Genomic DNA, 18148 nt, shown 5'->3' with positions numbered 1-18148 from the left:
GATAGTAAGAAAATGGAGCTAACAGCCTCAAGTAACTGGTTAAGCATGAGAGGAGAGGGAAAAGACAAAGATAACCCCAAAATTGTAAATATGTGACACTGTTGTTTGTCCTTCATTCTCATAGAGGACCATAACAACACATCATGACTTACAATGAATTGGATTTAAGTGAGGAAGGGCTATGCAAAGCTATAAGCCTAACCCTCTCCTACAGAGCCATCAGGGTCCATTGGCAAGATATACATCAGGACTACTGGAAATAGCCCCAGATATTTGAAACAGTCAGGTTAAGTGATTTACCCAGGGTCACCCAGCGGGTAAGTGTCAAATGTTTGAGGCCAGACTTGAACTCAGGTCCTCTTGACTCCAGGGCCAGTGCTCTATCCACTACACCACCTACCTACTTAAATATGTGAGACTAAATAAATGGTGTTGCCAAAGACAAATAATGAGATCACAAAGAGCAGCTTTAAGGAGAAAGTGAGTTCCATTTTTGGTCATCTTGAATTTAAAGTATTGATAGAAGATCCAAGTAGAGGTATCATCAGAAGAGAGGTCAGAAGTGAAAATAAAGATGTGGGAATCATCTGCATTGAAGAGAGGAGGAAAATAGAAACAATATATTATTAACTTTTTCAAGTTTAATAGATAAGGTAAGCAGAGAAATGGAATAATAGCTGAAAAGAAGAGTAAAAGCAGACCTGAGAAAGTTTTTAGGGAGCTAGGAAGGAGCCAGTGATGAAGGAGAGATTGAATATTTATAAAAGAGAGGGACTGACTGCTAAAGCAAGTTCTGGAGGATATGGGAGGGAATAGAATTAAGGATGCAGGAAGTGTTATTATTAGACTTAGGGAGGAGGAGAGATATCTCTTTGTACAAAGGGAAGGAGGTGGTTGGATGACAATGCTAAGAAGTATTGTTTTTTTTAAATGGAAGAAGAAAGCTGAAAGAATTCCTGTTGAGTAGCCTCAGACTTCTCAGTAAAGTAGTAAACTAGCACATCGGCTTCAATGATGAAAGGGGAAAGGCAGCTGGTGGTGATGGAAGAGAAAAGGTGGTTTGAAATAGTTGTGGATAAGATAAAGAAGTAAGAAGAATGAATTGTTGAGCAGTAGAAAAGAATCAGCTGTGGTTGTATTCCTCATGTGCAAAATGAGAATACTTATACTTGCACTACCTTCCACATTGAAGTTGTTGATAATAATAATAGCTAGCATTTGTATAGCACTTTAAAGTTTACATGTTATCTCATTTGATCTTCTCAAAAAGCTTGTGAGGTAGGTGCTAATATTATACTCATTTTATAAATTAAGAACCTGAGGGCTAAGAGTTCAAAGGACTTGCCTAGCCTCAAAGTGTTACAATAAGTGTTACAAAGCTAGTAAGAGTTTGAACCAAGATTTGAAGCCGGATGTTTCTGAGTATGAGTGCAACACTTTTACCTGAATGAGATAATGTCTATATAAAGTACTTCCTCAAAGGAAAGTGACAAGTACTAGAGGGGTTGTAGGAAAACAAATATGTTAATGTGATATTGGTGGAGCTGTGAACTGGCCCAGCCATTCTGGAAAACAATTTGAAACTGTGCCTCAAAATCTAGGGAATTGTGCATACTCTTTGACTCAACAATACAACTACTAGGTCTATATTCCAAAGAGATGTAAGAAGGAGTAAAAGAACCTATGTGTATAGAAATATTTATAGCAGCTCTTTTCATTGTGACAAGGAATTAGTAACTAAGGGGATTACCCATGAAATGGAGAATGACCAAACAAGTTATGGTTAATATACATATGATGGAATTCTATTGTGATGTAAGAAATTATGAAAAATGATGGTTTCAGAGAAACCTAAGAAGACATGTATGAACTGATACAAAACAAAGTGATGTAACGATTGGAATAACGCCACCTGCTGGATACTAACTGTAGAAGAGTTCTGCCCATGAAGCGAAGGTCTTTGAGGGAAAGACCAGGAGTCTTGTCTTTGGTATCAGGAAGTGACGCGGACTAGTGGGAGGAGGAAGGAAGAGACTGGCGCGGAGTCTGGGGCTTTTTCCTGAGGACGCTGGCGGAGAAGGGAGCTAGAAATGTGCTCTCCCTTTAATAGATAGGAATCTAGGCCTTTCTCTCTCTCTTTACCAAATTCTTATTCTCCTTAATAAATGCTTAAAAACCTAACTCTTGCTAAAGCTTATAATTTATTGGCGACCACTCATTAGATATTTTAGACAGACTAGCTAGAATTTTAACCCTTAACAGTGAGTAGGACCCAGAGAATAGTTTATACAATAACAATACTAGACAAACAACTTTGAAATACAAGAATTCTTATTAATGCAATCAAACCAACCATTATGAGTTCCAGAAGACTCATTATAAAAACATACTGCCCACCTCCAGATAGAGTGGCAATGGACTCGGAGTATAGATTGAAGCATAATTTTTGGACAAGGCTGATTCAGGAAATTGTTTTGCTTGACTATATATGTATATGTGTGTGTGTATTTGTAAACAGAAAAAACATTTTTATGATTCAAAGAAAGTGAGCAAATGTGAGTAATTATTATCAATTTATACTGAAAAAGATGACATCAGATCAATTTTGTTATTTGGTCCATGGTGCCTCAGAAAACTTGGAATAGAAGCAGAGAAATTGACTGGTTGGGGTAATCCAGGGAAATGGATTTGCTGATCAAAAGCTATGAAATATCAGAGAGAGTAGTGGGTCAAGGCATCTTGTGGCATTAACTAATAAAACATTAAAGTTGCAACCCAAGGATCAAAGCTAAGGATAAAACTCCTGGATTCTCTCACAGAAGTATATGTTTTAAATACATAATGTTACCCCTACCTTGGGTAGCTACATGGTACAGTGGATAGAGCACTAGCCCTGAAGTTGGGAGGACCAGAGTTCAAATCTTAGCTCAGCCACTTATTAGCTGTGTGACCAAAGACAAGTCACTTAACCCCAATTGTCTTAAACACCTGGGGCCATCTCCAGTTGTCCTGATATATCTCACCACTGGACCACATAACTGGAGGTGAATTTGCAGAGCCCTCCCTCACTTAAATCCAATTCATTGCCAGTCATGACATCAACCATGTCATGGTCCTCTTTGAGAATGAAGGATAAACAATAATACCCTCACTTCCTTTTTAATCTACTCTGTATCCATGTTCAAGTTGTGAATTCCATATCATATTCCATACTGCTAAATCTCCATGATTTCTCTATTAAGATCATAGAATCACAGGACCATGAATTTAGAGCTAGAAATCTAACCTAAATAATCTAACTTAACCCTTTCATTTTATTGATGAGGAAATCCTCTTCATTAAGATGGCTTCCAATCCCAGTTTCACACCATTTACTGAGTGACCAAAGGCAAGTGATCAGCCACTCTGGGTCTCAGTTTCCTCATCTATAAAATGAGAAGATTGAATTCACTGGCTCATAGGTCCCTTTCAGTTCTAAATCTATGATACAATGGCATTACTTATTAATGAGACTTTGTGTATTTGTACATGGACATACCTCTTCCCAGTCTGACATCAAGTACTGTCTGACTACTCTTGGAGTTGAGTCATTCAAGTAGTTCTGCATCCATCTTCTAGCCCACATGTCTCCATCTTGTCCTCAAGAAGAACATGAGAGACTTGAAGAGACTTGATCAAATACTTTACTAAAATATTGGTAAACTATATCTGTGGTATTTCCCTGATCTATCAGTCTCTGTCAAGAAGAAGAAGAAGAAGAAGAAGAAGAAGAAGAAGAAATGAGGAGAGTATGGAATGACCTGTTCCTGATGAAGCCATGCTGGCCCTTTGTAATAACTGCTTTCTTTTCTGGATGTTAACTAACCATCCTTTTAATGTAAATACCTTTTTAGAATTTTGCCATGAGTTGAAATGAAGCTCACCGACCTATAGTTCAAAGACTGTCATTTTCTTTGTTTGACAGTTGGGACATTCTCTCTGTTCCCTATTCCTAGTTCTGTACTGCTTGTCTTGTTTTCCATAAATTTTCAAAAATCACTGACAGTGGCCCAGAAATCATCTCTAGTAGTTTTTTCAGACCATTCATTAAGAGAAGGTGACTTGAAGTCACCCAAGGCAGCTATTCACTATAGTTTTTCTGTCCTTTCTAGTACAAAGATTATTCTCCTGGGCAGGAAAAAAAAAGAGTAAAATCAGAATTTAGTGGCCCTGCTTTCTCTTTGTTATTAGTTATCATCATCAATCCAACTCAATAAATTATTTTATTCCCTTCTTAGATAATCCTTTCCACACACACACACACACACACATATAAAGGAGCCTTTTTTGTTCTTAGCTTTCCTTGCATAACTTCATTAGTGAAATTAAAACTCTTTTGAGATTTATCACTCCTGTCTCTATTCTTTAAAGACTTTGACATATTTTGTACAAATTTCTTGCTTTAAAAAAAGTAAAAACAAAGATGAAAAAATGTCAATGAGGTAAAAGGGAATAATGGCCTGTAATAGGAGAAGGGAAGGTAGAACAATGTGAAAGAGACTGAAGAGAAGGACTATCAAATACTTGGAGCTAAGTGGAAAGTACTGAAGCTTATTCCAAAGGACTGTGAGGAACTGTGAGGAAAAAGCAATTGCTTTCACCCCCAAGAAAAGGTGAGATCTATCCACTGGTTATGTTAGAAGAGAAAACATCCAATAACAGTGGGAAGAAGAGATAAGTGGTTGCTGGAAAAGGATACCAAGACAGTTATTTGTCAACCTAACACCAATAATAGAGGGCTTGGCTGTCTTCCTGGCATTTCCAGGATGTGAAGGCATAACTCCCAAGTTTTATCAAAACTAATGGCCACTATCCCAGTTTGGGCAATTGACATGGAGATAAGTGATACTTACAAAAGGAACTTCAAAAGACCTTAGTAGCAAAGGTGGTGTTTCCATCACTGCCACTGATTGTAAGCATGCAATTCAAAAGAAAAAGGAAGGTCTGGGATGCAAATATTTGCTTATAAAGATAGCATCAAAAGACATATTCAGGTTTCAAGACTTCAGCTCAATATACAGAAATGATGGGCTATTAGTCTAAGGAATGGAGTACATTAGAAGACTATTAAAAACATTTTTGGGGGCAGCTAGATGGCACAGTGGATAGAGCACAGGCCCTGGAGTCAGGAGTACCTGAGTTCAAATCCAGCCTCAGACACTTAACACTAGCTGTGTGACCCTGGGCAAATCACTTAACCCCAATTGCCTCAAAAAAAAAAATTTGCCTGGGCTCTTGAAAATCTGACCAAGAAGTCTCTAAGTTGGAATGGAGAGTTAAAGAAAAAAAGTTTATGTACATCTACCAAAATAGACATTGTAGAAAGTAGAAACTTCAACAAAGCAGGATTAGTGGTAGAGGCACCCAGTAATCCACTGATGCACAGCACACAAACTCCAAGAGGCAAGTCAGAAATAAAATACAGGATCTCTGATGTTTATACAAAAATGGGGGGATTGGGGCAGTTAGGTGGTGCAGTGGATAAAGCACCAGCCCTGGATTCAGGAGGACCTGAGTTCAAATCCGGCCTCAGACACTTGACACTTACTAACTGTGTGACCTTGGGCACATCACTTAACCCTCATTGGCCTGCAAAAAAAATGGGGGAATTGGTCATAAGCAAGGTGAACTGGGTAGCTTAATTAAAATCAGAAAATTTAATTTCATAGGCAACACTGATACTTAGTAGGATATGACTCATGATGACAATATGGCTCTGGAAGGGTTGAACTTGTTCAGAAGGAACAGAATGAATGGGAGGGAAAAGTTAGTAACATTGCATATTAAGGTACACTTATATGAGGAAATACATAAAGCAGGATAAAAAGTACTGGGAGGAAAGAAGCACTAGGATGATGATTAATGAAGAGAAAAAACAACAGAACACCAGAAAAAGGGGCAAGAGACAAAAAGAAGATAGATGACAAAACTGTCAGGGAGGCATAATACAATATAATCACACACCACCCCCATAATTGTTGTTCTTGTTTGACCTTCATTCTCAAAGAGAACCATGACATTGGGGGGTAATGTCATGACTTGCACTGAATTGGATTTAAGTGAGGGAGGGCTGTGCAGGGTTACCAACCTCACTCTCTCCTCCAGAGTCATCTGGGTCCAGTGGCAAGATGTACATCAGGAGACTGAAGATGACCCCAGATGTTTAAGGCAATTGGGGTTAAATGACTTGCCCAGGATCATACAGTTAGTAAGTGTCTAAGGTGAGATTTGAACTTGGGTCTTTTTGACTCCAGGGCCAGCACTCTAACCACTGTGCCACCTAGATGCCCCAACCCCCTATCAATGACTAGGATAAAGGCATGGGTGGCATGTTTTTCAAATTTGTAAATGATGAAAAGCTAAGGAAAAAATGTAGGAATCAATATCAAAAAGACCTCAATAGCCTACAGTGATGTCAAATGAAATAAGATTATATTTAATGGAGATAAATTCAAAGGTATATCCATGGATTTTTTGAAATCCCACTTCACCAGTACAAGATGGAGTAGACATGGTGGAACGACATTTCATATGATAAAGACTGAAGGTGGGGGGAGAGTTTAGTGAACTATAAGTTCAATATGAATTGACAGCTAGGAAATTTAATGAGATCTTAAGCTGCACTAAGAGATCTATAATGACTACAACCTATAAAGTAATGATCTCACTATATTCTGTCCTGATCAGACCACCACTGGAGTATTATTCATTTTCAATGGTTATAAAGTATGTAATTATTGAGTATTGTACCCTATTCTTATGACTGCATTTGAACAAAGTTATTGACAGACTGGAAAATGTCAAGATGAGAGCTACTCACCATTCACACAATGATAAGGGGAATAGAGACCATGCCATATGAGTATATATGAAAAAAGTAGCCTGGAGATGAGACTAGAGCTGGGTAAAAAGCTATTTTAAAATACTTGAAGGGAAATCATGTGGACAATCAACTTTATTTGCGCTCCTTGGCCACAGAGGTCTGCACTGGGAAGACTGGAAAGAAATTGCAGAGAGTTTGATTTCAGTAAGATTCTAGATAAATGTAAGAACTACATTAAAAAAAATAAGAAGAGGTAGTCAAATGTGAAATGATCTGCCTTTGACAGCAGTGGTTTTCCCTCACTGGAGGCCATCCTTTAAAGCCTGACTCAAAAGTCACATCCATAAAGCCTTTTCTGATTCTTTCAGTCAATAATAACACCCCCTCTTAAACCTCAAAGCATTGTATTTGGTATCTAATCTGTTTATTAATAATTATTAATTATCAATGTGTCACAAACATCCATAGTTATGAACTACATCTTATCTAAATTTTCCCATCATCTAACATAGTATTGGGCAAATAGTACTTAACAAATTTTGTTGAATTAAATAATATGGCTCAATGGCCATCAAACACACACACACACACACACACACACACTCTCTCTCTCTCTCTCTCTCTCTCTCTCTCTCTCTCTTATGCACCACTCTCCAAATGGCAAAGATGAGTACCTCAGAGTCACATCTGGACCAGTATGAAGGTGAAATAGATTCATAAAAGTAATATTAACCTAGCCCCACAGAAAATATCAATTTTATACTTTCATTAAATTAAACCAGCTATAGACTTAAATGTCAACAAGAATGAATGGCTCCCTTCAATATCAATTCCAGCCCTTTCCATCAATCCAACTTAATACAATTTCATCTCAACAAATAAAAATGGTGCTCAGCCCATGGAAGGTTCAGGCAATGCCCCATTTTGGAATTAACTAATTACCATGGCTAGACTATCAATTCACTTCAAGCTACTGCCAACAAATTAATACTGGCAAAATGATTCTCCATGAATTATAGGATGACTTTCTGAACTCCTGTTATTTTACCACAGTTGTATAGCAACAACACAGCAATTGTTATGTCATCTACTGGAATTAAAACCATACCCATCTCAGACCTCTAAGAAGATTCCTGAAATATTAGTGCAATGATGCACAAGAACAACAACCATGCCAATAATAATATCTAGCACTTATATAGTGCATATTATGTGCCAGGCACTGTGCTAAGCACTTTAAAATATAATCTCATTTGACTCTCACAACAATGGGGGGAGGGGTAATGACAAGTGCTATTATTCCCCCCCCCCATTTTACAGTTGAGCAAACTGAGGCAAAGAAAAGTCAAGTAACTTGCCTAAGGTCACACAGCTAGTATGTATCTAAGACTGTATTGGAACTCAGACCTTCCCAACTCCAGGCCTATTGCTCAATCTACTGTGCCACCTCACTTCTCCTTTATAGCAATGATATATAAGCACTAGACTGAAAAACATTGTTTTATGTTTTTAGGTCTAAGTGTCCATCTGAAATGCCCCACAAGCAGAGGAGCAAACAGACAGAACAAAAGTGAGTAGGAAGGGAAAAGCTAGGTTAGAGAACAGAATCTGCAGCATTATCTTCATGTGCTTTTTAATGAGATATCATTTAAGCACCAAAATTCTTATTGTAATCCCTTTCAGGTAAAGTCTATAGCTTTAGATATCACAAAGGAAATGATAAGGAAAGGCTATTTTTCCATACCAAAAAAGGAAAGAAAAAGAAAGATGCCCTAAGCTAACTGCTTATTTCAGTGCTGTACAAAGTGTAAGCCTGTATGATTCCAGTTAACACTTCATTTCAGCAAGGGATCTGAACAGTGAAGACTGCCTATGTATGCACTGGGCCCAAGAGTCCTAGAGCTGTCCAAACTTTCAGCTTCTGAATAAAGAGTTTTAATTCAGCTCATGACTAACACATTTAAGGTCTTTCAGGTACTTTCTTCCTTTCTGCAACAAAACTGTCCTGCAGCCCAACCAGAAAACAGAGAGACAGAAACAGAGAGACAGAGGCAGAGCCAGAGAGACAGAGAAAAACTGGATAAATGATCCTAAAGCTTTATTCACTTTGAGAAAGGACTGACTCTAGATTTTTAAGCTCTTCTGGGGAATTACCAACCATGGTATCTCAGCCCTAAAGTCATACATAGGAGGAAAAAATAAATTCCAAGAAGAAATATGGTTAGATCCCTAAGGCAACACCTAAGTTCCTTGTCTTCAGTGACCAGAAACTCACTGTGTTTCATTTTAGGAACTGCACACTTCCCCTCACCTTAGGACTGGCCTCAGAAAACTCAGAAAAAGAATCACCAGAAATTCTTCCTGCAATTCCCACTGAATTTCAACTTAGTTCAGTTCAGTTCAATATTGCGAATGGGAAGAGGACAATGGTGGTGAGAGGTTCTCTTACGATTATATTTTCTAACTACTTAATTATCTCATTTGATTCTCACAACAATGGGGGAGGGGTAATGACAAGTGACATTTGAGGGCTTGTCCTCAAAGATCTGGCTAAGGATTCATGCCTGTGGGATTTGCATCATAGGTACCGTATCATTACATCCAAGCACATTGGTCTCTCCACAAGATAGTAAAGGGATAAGAGCTCCCATCTTCTTATGCTACTATTTGACATTCCTCTTTTTACTACTATCTGCCATTCTGAGCCCTGATATCTTACACAGCTTCCTTTTTTCTCATGACCTCATCCCCAACTTGTTTCTGATTTCCTGATTGCAACATCTCTTCCTAGAGATAAGATGGGAGTGTGAAGAAGTACATCATAATCTTCCCGAATGTTCGTGTGGTAACTTGGAAGCAAATACCACACAGAAAACTCAAAACCCAATCTTCAGCCTCCTCATAAATTCAATTCAACTGGCATTTTTACTGTATGTCTACTTCCCTGTAAGTCATCGTGGAAAGACCACAAAGACATGCATGAAAACAAAACTGTGATAGCTACCTGCAAAGTGGCTAGATAGCATAGCGAATAGAATGATGGACTTGGGAGGAAATCCAGGAAGATCTGAATTTAAATTCTGACTCATATATTCCTTAGTTATGTGGTCATGAGCAAGTTACTTAACCGCTCTCTGCCTCAGTTTCCTCATCTGTAAAATAGGGATAATAATAGGGCCTACCTTACAGACAGGAAAACAAACTGAATAATACATGAAAAGTGCTTTGCAAACCTTAAAGTGCTACATACATGCCACTTATTGTGATTATTACATCTTACCCAGATCCATGGGCAAATCGGACCCCAAGTATGGCTATTGGTTGAGTTTTTAAGTTCCCAAATATGTTTCAGGATGCAGGAAAACAATCATCCACTACATAGCAGACGAAATGTGTCTAAAGAAGCATCCTGAGTATCAGAGAAATATAAATATAGCCTATGGGGAGGAAGGAAAGGACTGAGGAAGGACTTATTAGTAATTGGAATTTCAATCATATAACCCCCAATATTTTTCAATCCCCAATGCTCTCTAAATATTGGGATTCACATTAGGATCTCAAAGGAAAGATGACCCAATCATGGGAAATTTAGAATTTGTGCTAACAGTCTATTTACTCTCCCTCTATGTCTATGACTATACAGAATTAGGACCTGGACCTACTGCTGAGAAATCTTCTTAGTAAAGCCCAGGATTAATACATGCATAGGGTGCAAAAACAGGTACCACTGTGGTTAAAGCACCAGGCCTGGAATCATGAAGATCCACCTTTCTGAGTTCTAATCTAGCCTCAGACACTTACTAGTTGTGTGACCCTGGGCAAGTCATTTCACCCTTTTTGCCTCAGTTTCCTCATCTGTAAAATGATCTGGAGAAGGAAATAGCAAACTACTCCGGTCTCTTTACCAAGAAAACCCCAAATAGGGTCACAAAGTATTGGACATGACTGAATAACAACAAAACTCTAGCTGCTTTTCAGCACTGAGATCAGTCTTTCATGGGCTTCTCTCTCTTTGGAGTCTAAGCACAGCTTACTTTATTTCAAGCTATGTTCTAAAACAGAGCTACATTACCCAGGGATAATGTTTGTTTGTTTTTTAGTTTTTTGCAGGGCAATGAGGATTAAGTGACTTGCTCAGGGTCACACAGCTAGTAAGTCAAGTGTCTGAAACCAGATTTGAACTCAGGTTCATCCTGAATCCAGGGCTCGTGCTTTATCCACTGCACCACCTAGCTGCTCCCAGGAATAATGGAGACTATATCCCTCTGGCCCTCTCCTAGGGTAAGAAAACAGTAGTGACCACAGCATAAACACCCAGCCAAGGATTTGCCCTTGTATATACTGGAGAATAAAATTGTATTTTCTCCAAAGAGGAACTAGTGGGAAAGCTATCCAATATAATGTAAGCTAATTGAAAGCAGGGACTACGACATTTTTCAACTTAGTTTCCCAGGGCTTGGTACAGCACCTTGCACATAATAGATAGTTAAGGAATAACTGTTGAGGGAGCAGCTAGTTGGCGAAGTGGATAAAGCACCGGCCCTGGATTCAGGAGTACCTGAGTTCAAATCCGACCTCAGACACTTGACACTTACTAGCTGTGTGACCCTGGGCAAGTCACTTAACCCCCATTGTCCCGAAAAAAAAAAAAAAAGAAATAACTGTTGAATTTGAATCTCCATACACAAGACTGTCTCTAACACATGAAGACAGAACAATCATTGAATGAGGAGAGAGAAAGATTAAAATCTAGGCTCTGATATTTTTAACAATATCACCATTAATAAATCACTTAGCCACTCTACTTCAGTTTCCACATCTATAAAATGGGTGTGATAACATTTGTACTGCCTACCTCATAGCTATGGTGTGAACTCTATGTATATAATACATTTTGCAAAAATTATGATATTGCAGAAATATGCATTATTATCATCATTTTCTGCAGAGAGATCATATCATCACATGTCCTCTCAAGGGAGAATCCTAATCCAACCAAGACCCTCTGAATATCTCTAAATCACATTAATGAAAACATGACAGTAATGTTCCTGTGAGAAAGGATGGAATCTTAAAATACTAAGTGATCAAAATTCAAATAAATGAACCACAGAGAACAAACATAAAATAAATTTGTTTTGTTTTTTTTATAAAAAGACATATACATAGCACTGAACTTGGAGTCAGGAAGACCTGAGCTCAAATCTAGTCTTAAACACATACTAGCTGTGTGACCCTGGACAAGTCACTTAATTTTTGTTTGCCTCAGTTTGCTCAACTATAAAATGGCACTTAGTAATAATAGCACCTACCTTCCAAGGTTGTCATAAGGATCAACTCAGATAATATTTGTTAAGCTCTTATCACAGTTCCCAGAACATAGTAGGCACTACATAAATGTGAGATATTATATATACATATACCCAAAAAGTGATCTGACACAAAGTCAAGCTTTCCCTTCCTCAAAGCTTTCTCTACCCACCCTGCCCCCAACAGGCAAGGACTCAGAACAAATAAGAGTAATTATTCCTCCCCCCCCCCCCAACAAATCCATGGACACAAAATCCAGCCCTAGACTGAAAGCTTTCTTGTGATGCGTGTGCCTCCCTTGACACTAATATTCAGGCCATTACTGTAGAGTCATTCATACTAATGAAATGAAATGCTTTTTCAAGGGGATTTAATTGGTCAGAGTGTTCAATGGGGAAGGTAACCAGATTAATCACTTAGACAGGAGGCTAACTAGCCATGTTACCTTCTGTTTGTTTCAGTTTGCTGTTTTCTGCTGTAAAACTCTGATAACATATTCCAGAATGAGGCACAGAGGAAATATTTTTTTTTCATGGATGATGGAGTCCTCATGATATTCCAAGACAGGTAGACTGCCAGAACTCCCTTGACATCCCATATATGAGAAAGGATTGTTCTTTGAACCCCCAACCTCTGCAAAACTATGCTTGAGAGCTAGCTTTGGCTAGCTTTGTAGTATCTTCCATGAGCACTTTCATCATACTTGTGTCTACTTAGCCCTTCATCCTTCCCACACAAGCTTTATGCAGACCTCTTCAAACATTAATATCAGCAAAGTTACATAAACTCACACACATACACACAGAGAGAATATCAATCATTTTGGTCTCTCCATTTCATCCCCTGTGGGAATAGTTTAAGATATGTTTGCTCAAAGCTTTCTCCTTCCCTCTTCTCTTTCTCAAGTGTTTTAACTCACAAAATGGCTGTATCCTGGTCAGAGTTATTTGGGTATGGTCCCATCTGAGTGACAGCAGCTGGATGGCAAAAAAGAATGGCAAGAGACACACCTGTATTTTTAGAATCTGTATGCTTTACTTGCACACATACACACACACACATGCACCTACTCATATGCAAATGCACACAAAGAGAGCATGTGCATTTGGCTCTGATTGGGAAAACAGGCCCTGAGACAAGAGAAGCTCCTAGACAGTGGGGAATTTCAGAGCCACAGAAATACCAATCACTCTAGGACGTGGTTTGCAGCTTTCAGCTAGAGGATGTCTCTAGATGCAATATGGAAAACTGTGCATTTTCCACTTTTTGATTTAAAATAAGCAAAATAAATCACAAGAATGACCTTAGAGGTCATTTTGTCCAGGGCCATCATTTGAAATGCAAGGAAACTGAGACCCAGGAGGGTGACTTAACCTATTAAAAATAGTCAAGTTATTTCCTGTTGTACCTCCCACCCCCACCCCAATATAAACATAAACACATCCTGCACCAGCTCTCACATTCCAATCTATGCTTTTTTTTTTCCCTTTTCCTTTTCCTTTCCTACCTTAGATCCCCATAGCTCCTAGGTAAGCATTATAGTGATAAACTCTCTCCTGCCTAGTAAGTAAGCTGCCTTTCCTGGAGACAATCCAGAAATATAAACGATAAGGGTTAGGGAGGGGGAAAGATGTCAAGTTCCACCTGCCTAAGCATCTGTTTCCCAAAGTGTGGCTGAGGTGGACTCCCCATTTCTGAGTCCTTCCTCTTGAACACAATAGGCAGCCCCTAAATACAGAGGTTAACCTAAGTCTCCAGTGAGAGAAATCAGGTACCATAGAGAGAGGGTAGCCCAGCCCACCTTGCTGCTAGGGAATATCCTCTACCATTAGTTCAGAGATGCCAGTGGAGGGGAGGGTCTTGACTAGGCTGTATCAATGGGGCTATATTAACAAGAGAGAGGGATAAGAGAAAGCAAATTCCCCAAAAAATGTATCTCCTCTGGCTTCCTCCAGATGTCTAGGCCTTTGTTCTAGCTGAGCCAGCTACTCCTGCCCCCACCCCCTTAGAAAAATGGAAGAAGAAGATTAGTGAGTAAGAAGATAGGCTATCAATGGCAGGTGAGCAATGCCTGCAAAGACCCCTAAGGTAAGGATATGAAGAGTGGATATGAAGAAACAAATCTCCCCATCTCTTTAATGGGAAGCTGGAAAGGGAGAACAGAAATTCAGAATTCATGTTAGTGGAAAAGGAGCCTAAAGTTGTATGGGGGATGGAGAATAGGAATGAGAGAGAAAAGAGGGGCAAAAGTTCCCAAACCCAAGAGAGTTGACCTGGGATCTCCATCTGAGTTTGCCCATCAAAAGCAGTCTTACAGCACACACAACCAGCTGTCACCATTATCTTTCTTCTCCAACACAGAGATGCGTTTTGGGGGGTACCTGCAGACTATTTCAAAGCAGAATCTTTTTACTATCCTGATAATCGTTTGATTCTGCGTTTTAATCGTGGAGATAACACACATACAGCAAAATAGTACCACCCACAGATTCACAACCACACAATGACAGTCACACACCAGCACCCACGAAAACACAATCACAAGCTATCACCAACAGAAACACTCGCGCCAGTACCATGAAGTCATACAGTCACGCAGCATCACACCAAGACATTTACATGCTATCTGTGGTTATCACCCCAACATCCGCACGCACAGGAACACCACAGAACCCACACTATTCCACCTCTATTCCTATGAGTCTCCAGGAGATACCTCCCCTGTGTCAGAAAGCCCCGTAACCATACAACGCAGCTGTCCTCCACCAGCCCAGCTGGGCAGGGCCGGGAAGTCTGTCTGCCCCTTACTCACACATAGGCATGATAGATGAAGGCCCAGCCTCGGGGTCTCTCCAGTACGTTGTAGAGGAAATTCTGCAGCTTGCGGTAGAAGGCATTGCGCTTCGGGGGTTTGCCAGTGCCGGCGCCGCCCGAGCGGGGCTTGCTGAGAATGCTGCCGCGTTTGCTGCTCTCCGAGCCGGCGATAAGCAGTGCCCCGTCCCGGGTGGAGTCGGGGGCCCCGGGGTCCAGCCCAACGAAGCCCACCTTGAGTTTCTTCTCTCCGCTGGGCCCGGGATAGACGCCCCCATTGCGGGATTTCTGCACCATCCTGGCCCCCCGGGGCTGCGCCCCAACTCACTGGGAGGCTGGGCGCGCAGGGCCCGCGAGGATGGGGAGGGGAAGGAAGGGTGAGGGAAGGGGAGCGTAGGGCAGGGGGCCCTTGGCGCTCAAGGGCGCGGGGAGGGGGCGCCTCAGCGGGGACACATGCTGGGAGACGCTGGACAGCACCGAAGCCTTCGGCCGGGAATTAGCATGGCGAGTCTGGGGGACAGAGCAAAAGGAAGAGCTGGGCTGTAGGGCCAGAGGCAGGCTCTGCGGCAGCTTCCCCAACCTCACAGCGCGTCTGGGAGAAAGGAAACGCTGCGATCGCCTGGGCTCCCTCAGCTTGGCTCAGCTTGGCTCGACTCAGCCCACTCACTCCCTTGCTCGATCACTCACCAGGAGCCCGCAGCTCAGGCTTCTACCAGGGCTGTCACGGCTCCTCCCGGCCACCATCCGCTCCCCCCCCTCCCGCCCCCAGCCAACCCCCTCCCCTTAATTAACCCTTCCCCAGCCTGCCTGGCAACTCAGGCAGAGGGAGAGAGTTGGAGAAAAAAGAGGATATCCCTGGGCTGGGAACCATAGGAGAGGGTCTGGGATTTATGTCATGAGTGAGAGTTAGTGATTGAGAAAGTAAAGGAGTCCCTTAACTAAGGGTCCAGGGTAGTTCCTCACGAAGGAAAATGAAGGCAGACCCCTGAAAGGGAACCCCTAGGAAATCCCCTCTGATCTTCCCTCCCTCCATACCCACGCGCCGCGTGCGCAATACACCAAATGAAAGAGCAACTCAACTCTCTGGCCTCACCCCCTCCCAAATCTGCCTGCAGTTGGGAGAAGAAGAGGGACTAGCACCCCAAATTCTCACACGCACCCGAACTTCAGAGCCTCAGGGTGCAAGGAACAATAAACCACGTAGAAAGATCGAAGTGAGGGGTGGGGAGCGGGGTGGGGGGAGGGGGGAAGCAGGGTCCTCACCAAGGATAATTAGAAGCAAGTCGGTCATTTAACAAACATTTGCCAAGCACCTAATGTGTACATAGTCCTATGCTGGAACGAAAAAAATGAGGCGGGGTCCCTCCCCTTAGCTAGCCCGCAGAAGGTAGGAAAAATAAGAAGGGACTGCAATGGAAGACTGAGAGGGATAAGTACCAGGAGAGAGATGTGAATAAGGAACAAAGAGCTCTATGAGATCCGAGGGGAGAAAGCAGGGATTCCGTCTAGCTGAGGTGATCAGGGAAGCCTGCTTTGGAGGATGCTTTAGAAATATGAGTAAGTGTTTGACTAGAGAAGAGGGGGAGGGGGCAGGAGACGATTCTAAGCAGAAAGAATTATTTGAACAAAGAAGGGAAAACATAAGCTGGATTCCGGAAACAGTGACTAGTCCTGAGTGACTAGAGCTGAGTGAGGTTTAAGGAACAGTGAAAGATAAGGATGAAAAAGCAGGTTGTGATCACAGCACGGAGAGCCTTGAATGCTAAGCTAAGGGGTTTGTACTCTATTCAGTAGATGACAGGGTGACATGCAAGGTTTTGAACAAGGGGCATGAAAGAGATGTTGAAACTCTCAGAATTGGAAAGGGCCTAAGAAGCCATTGAATCCAACATTCCATTCAAGAGACACTTAATGTATGTACAGACTGGCAACTAAAAATATGTACATACACAGTAAATTGTACACACAGACCTACACACAAACACAAACACACACACAGAGAGAGAGAGGATGTCCTCCCACAGAATATAAGCTCCCTGAAGACAGGTTTTCATTTTTGTCTTTTTATCCTCAGTACATAGTATAGTGTCTTGTACAGGGTATATCCTTAATAAATATTTTATTTAAATTGGTGAGCTGGGGTGGCTAGTTGGCACCCTGAGCTTGGAGTCAGGAAGACCCAAGTTCAAATTCAGCCTCAGACACTTTTTAGCTGTGTGGCTTTGGGCAAATGACTTAACCTCTATTTGCCTCAGTTTCCTCAACTGTAAAGTGGGATAATAATAGCATCCACCGATAGCTGTACCAAATCTGAAGCTTTACTATAAAGTGGCAGTCATCAAAATTATTTGGTACTGGCTAAGAAATAGAGTGGAGGATCAATGGAATAGGCTAGGCACAGGAGACACAGTAGTAAATGACTTTAGTAATGTACTGTTTGATAAACCCAAAGACTACAGCTTCTGGGATAGGAACTCAGTATTTGACAAAAACTGCTGGGAAAACTAGAAGATAGTATGACAGAAACCAGGCATAGACCAACATCTTACACCTTATACTAAAATAAGGTCAAAATGGGTACATGATTTAGATATAAAAGGTGATACCATAGGTAAATTACAAGAGGAAGGAATGGTTTACCTCTCAGATTTATGGAAAGGAGAACAGTTTATGACCAAACAAGAGATAGAGAATATTATGAAATGCAAAATGGATGGTTTTGATTACATTAAATTAAAAAAGATTTTGTACAAACAGAAGCAATGCATCCAAAATTAGAAGGGAGGCAGAAAGCTGGGAAACAATTTTTATAGCCAGTATTTCTGATAAAGGCCTTATTTCTAAAATATATTAGGAATTAAATCAAATTTATAAGAATCCAAGTGATTCCCCAATTGAGGAATGGTCAAAGGATATGAATAGGCAGTTTTCTGATGAAGAAATAAAAGCTATATATTGCCATATGAAAAAATGCTCTAAATCACTATTGATTATAGAAATGCAAATTAAAACAACTCTGAGGTGCCACCTGACACCTATCAGATTGGCTAATATGACAAAAAAGGAAAATCACAAATGTTGGAGAAACTGTGGAAAAATTGGAACACTAATGCATTGTTGGTGGAACTGTGAATTGATCCAACCATTCTGGAGACTATGGAACTA

General features: G+C 40.8%; 1 protein-coding gene across 15 annotated transcripts in view; it reads right to left on the bottom strand.

The window, feature by feature from the left end:
- Window positions 1-15709, bottom strand: part of KCNQ2 (potassium voltage-gated channel subfamily Q member 2) — a 154922-nt gene extending 139213 nt beyond the window's left edge. For all 15 annotated transcript variants that reach the window (XM_043987784.1, XM_043987790.1, XM_043987785.1 and 12 more), the window contains exon 1: window positions 14985-15709. In XM_043987784.1, the coding sequence (XP_043843719.1) occupies window positions 14985-15280 (296 nt within the window). In that variant the 5' untranslated portion in view covers window positions 15281-15709. The remainder of the gene's footprint in view (window positions 1-14984) is intronic.
- Between the last annotated feature and the right edge of the window lie 2439 nt (window positions 15710-18148).

Source organism: Dromiciops gliroides, chromosome 2 (genome assembly GCF_019393635.1).
Source record: "Dromiciops gliroides isolate mDroGli1 chromosome 2, mDroGli1.pri, whole genome shotgun sequence".
Lineage (NCBI taxonomy): Eukaryota > Metazoa > Chordata > Mammalia > Microbiotheria > Microbiotheriidae > Dromiciops > Dromiciops gliroides.
The sequence above is the reverse complement of the archived record's forward strand: the minus strand, read 5'-3'. Positions and strand labels throughout refer to the sequence as shown.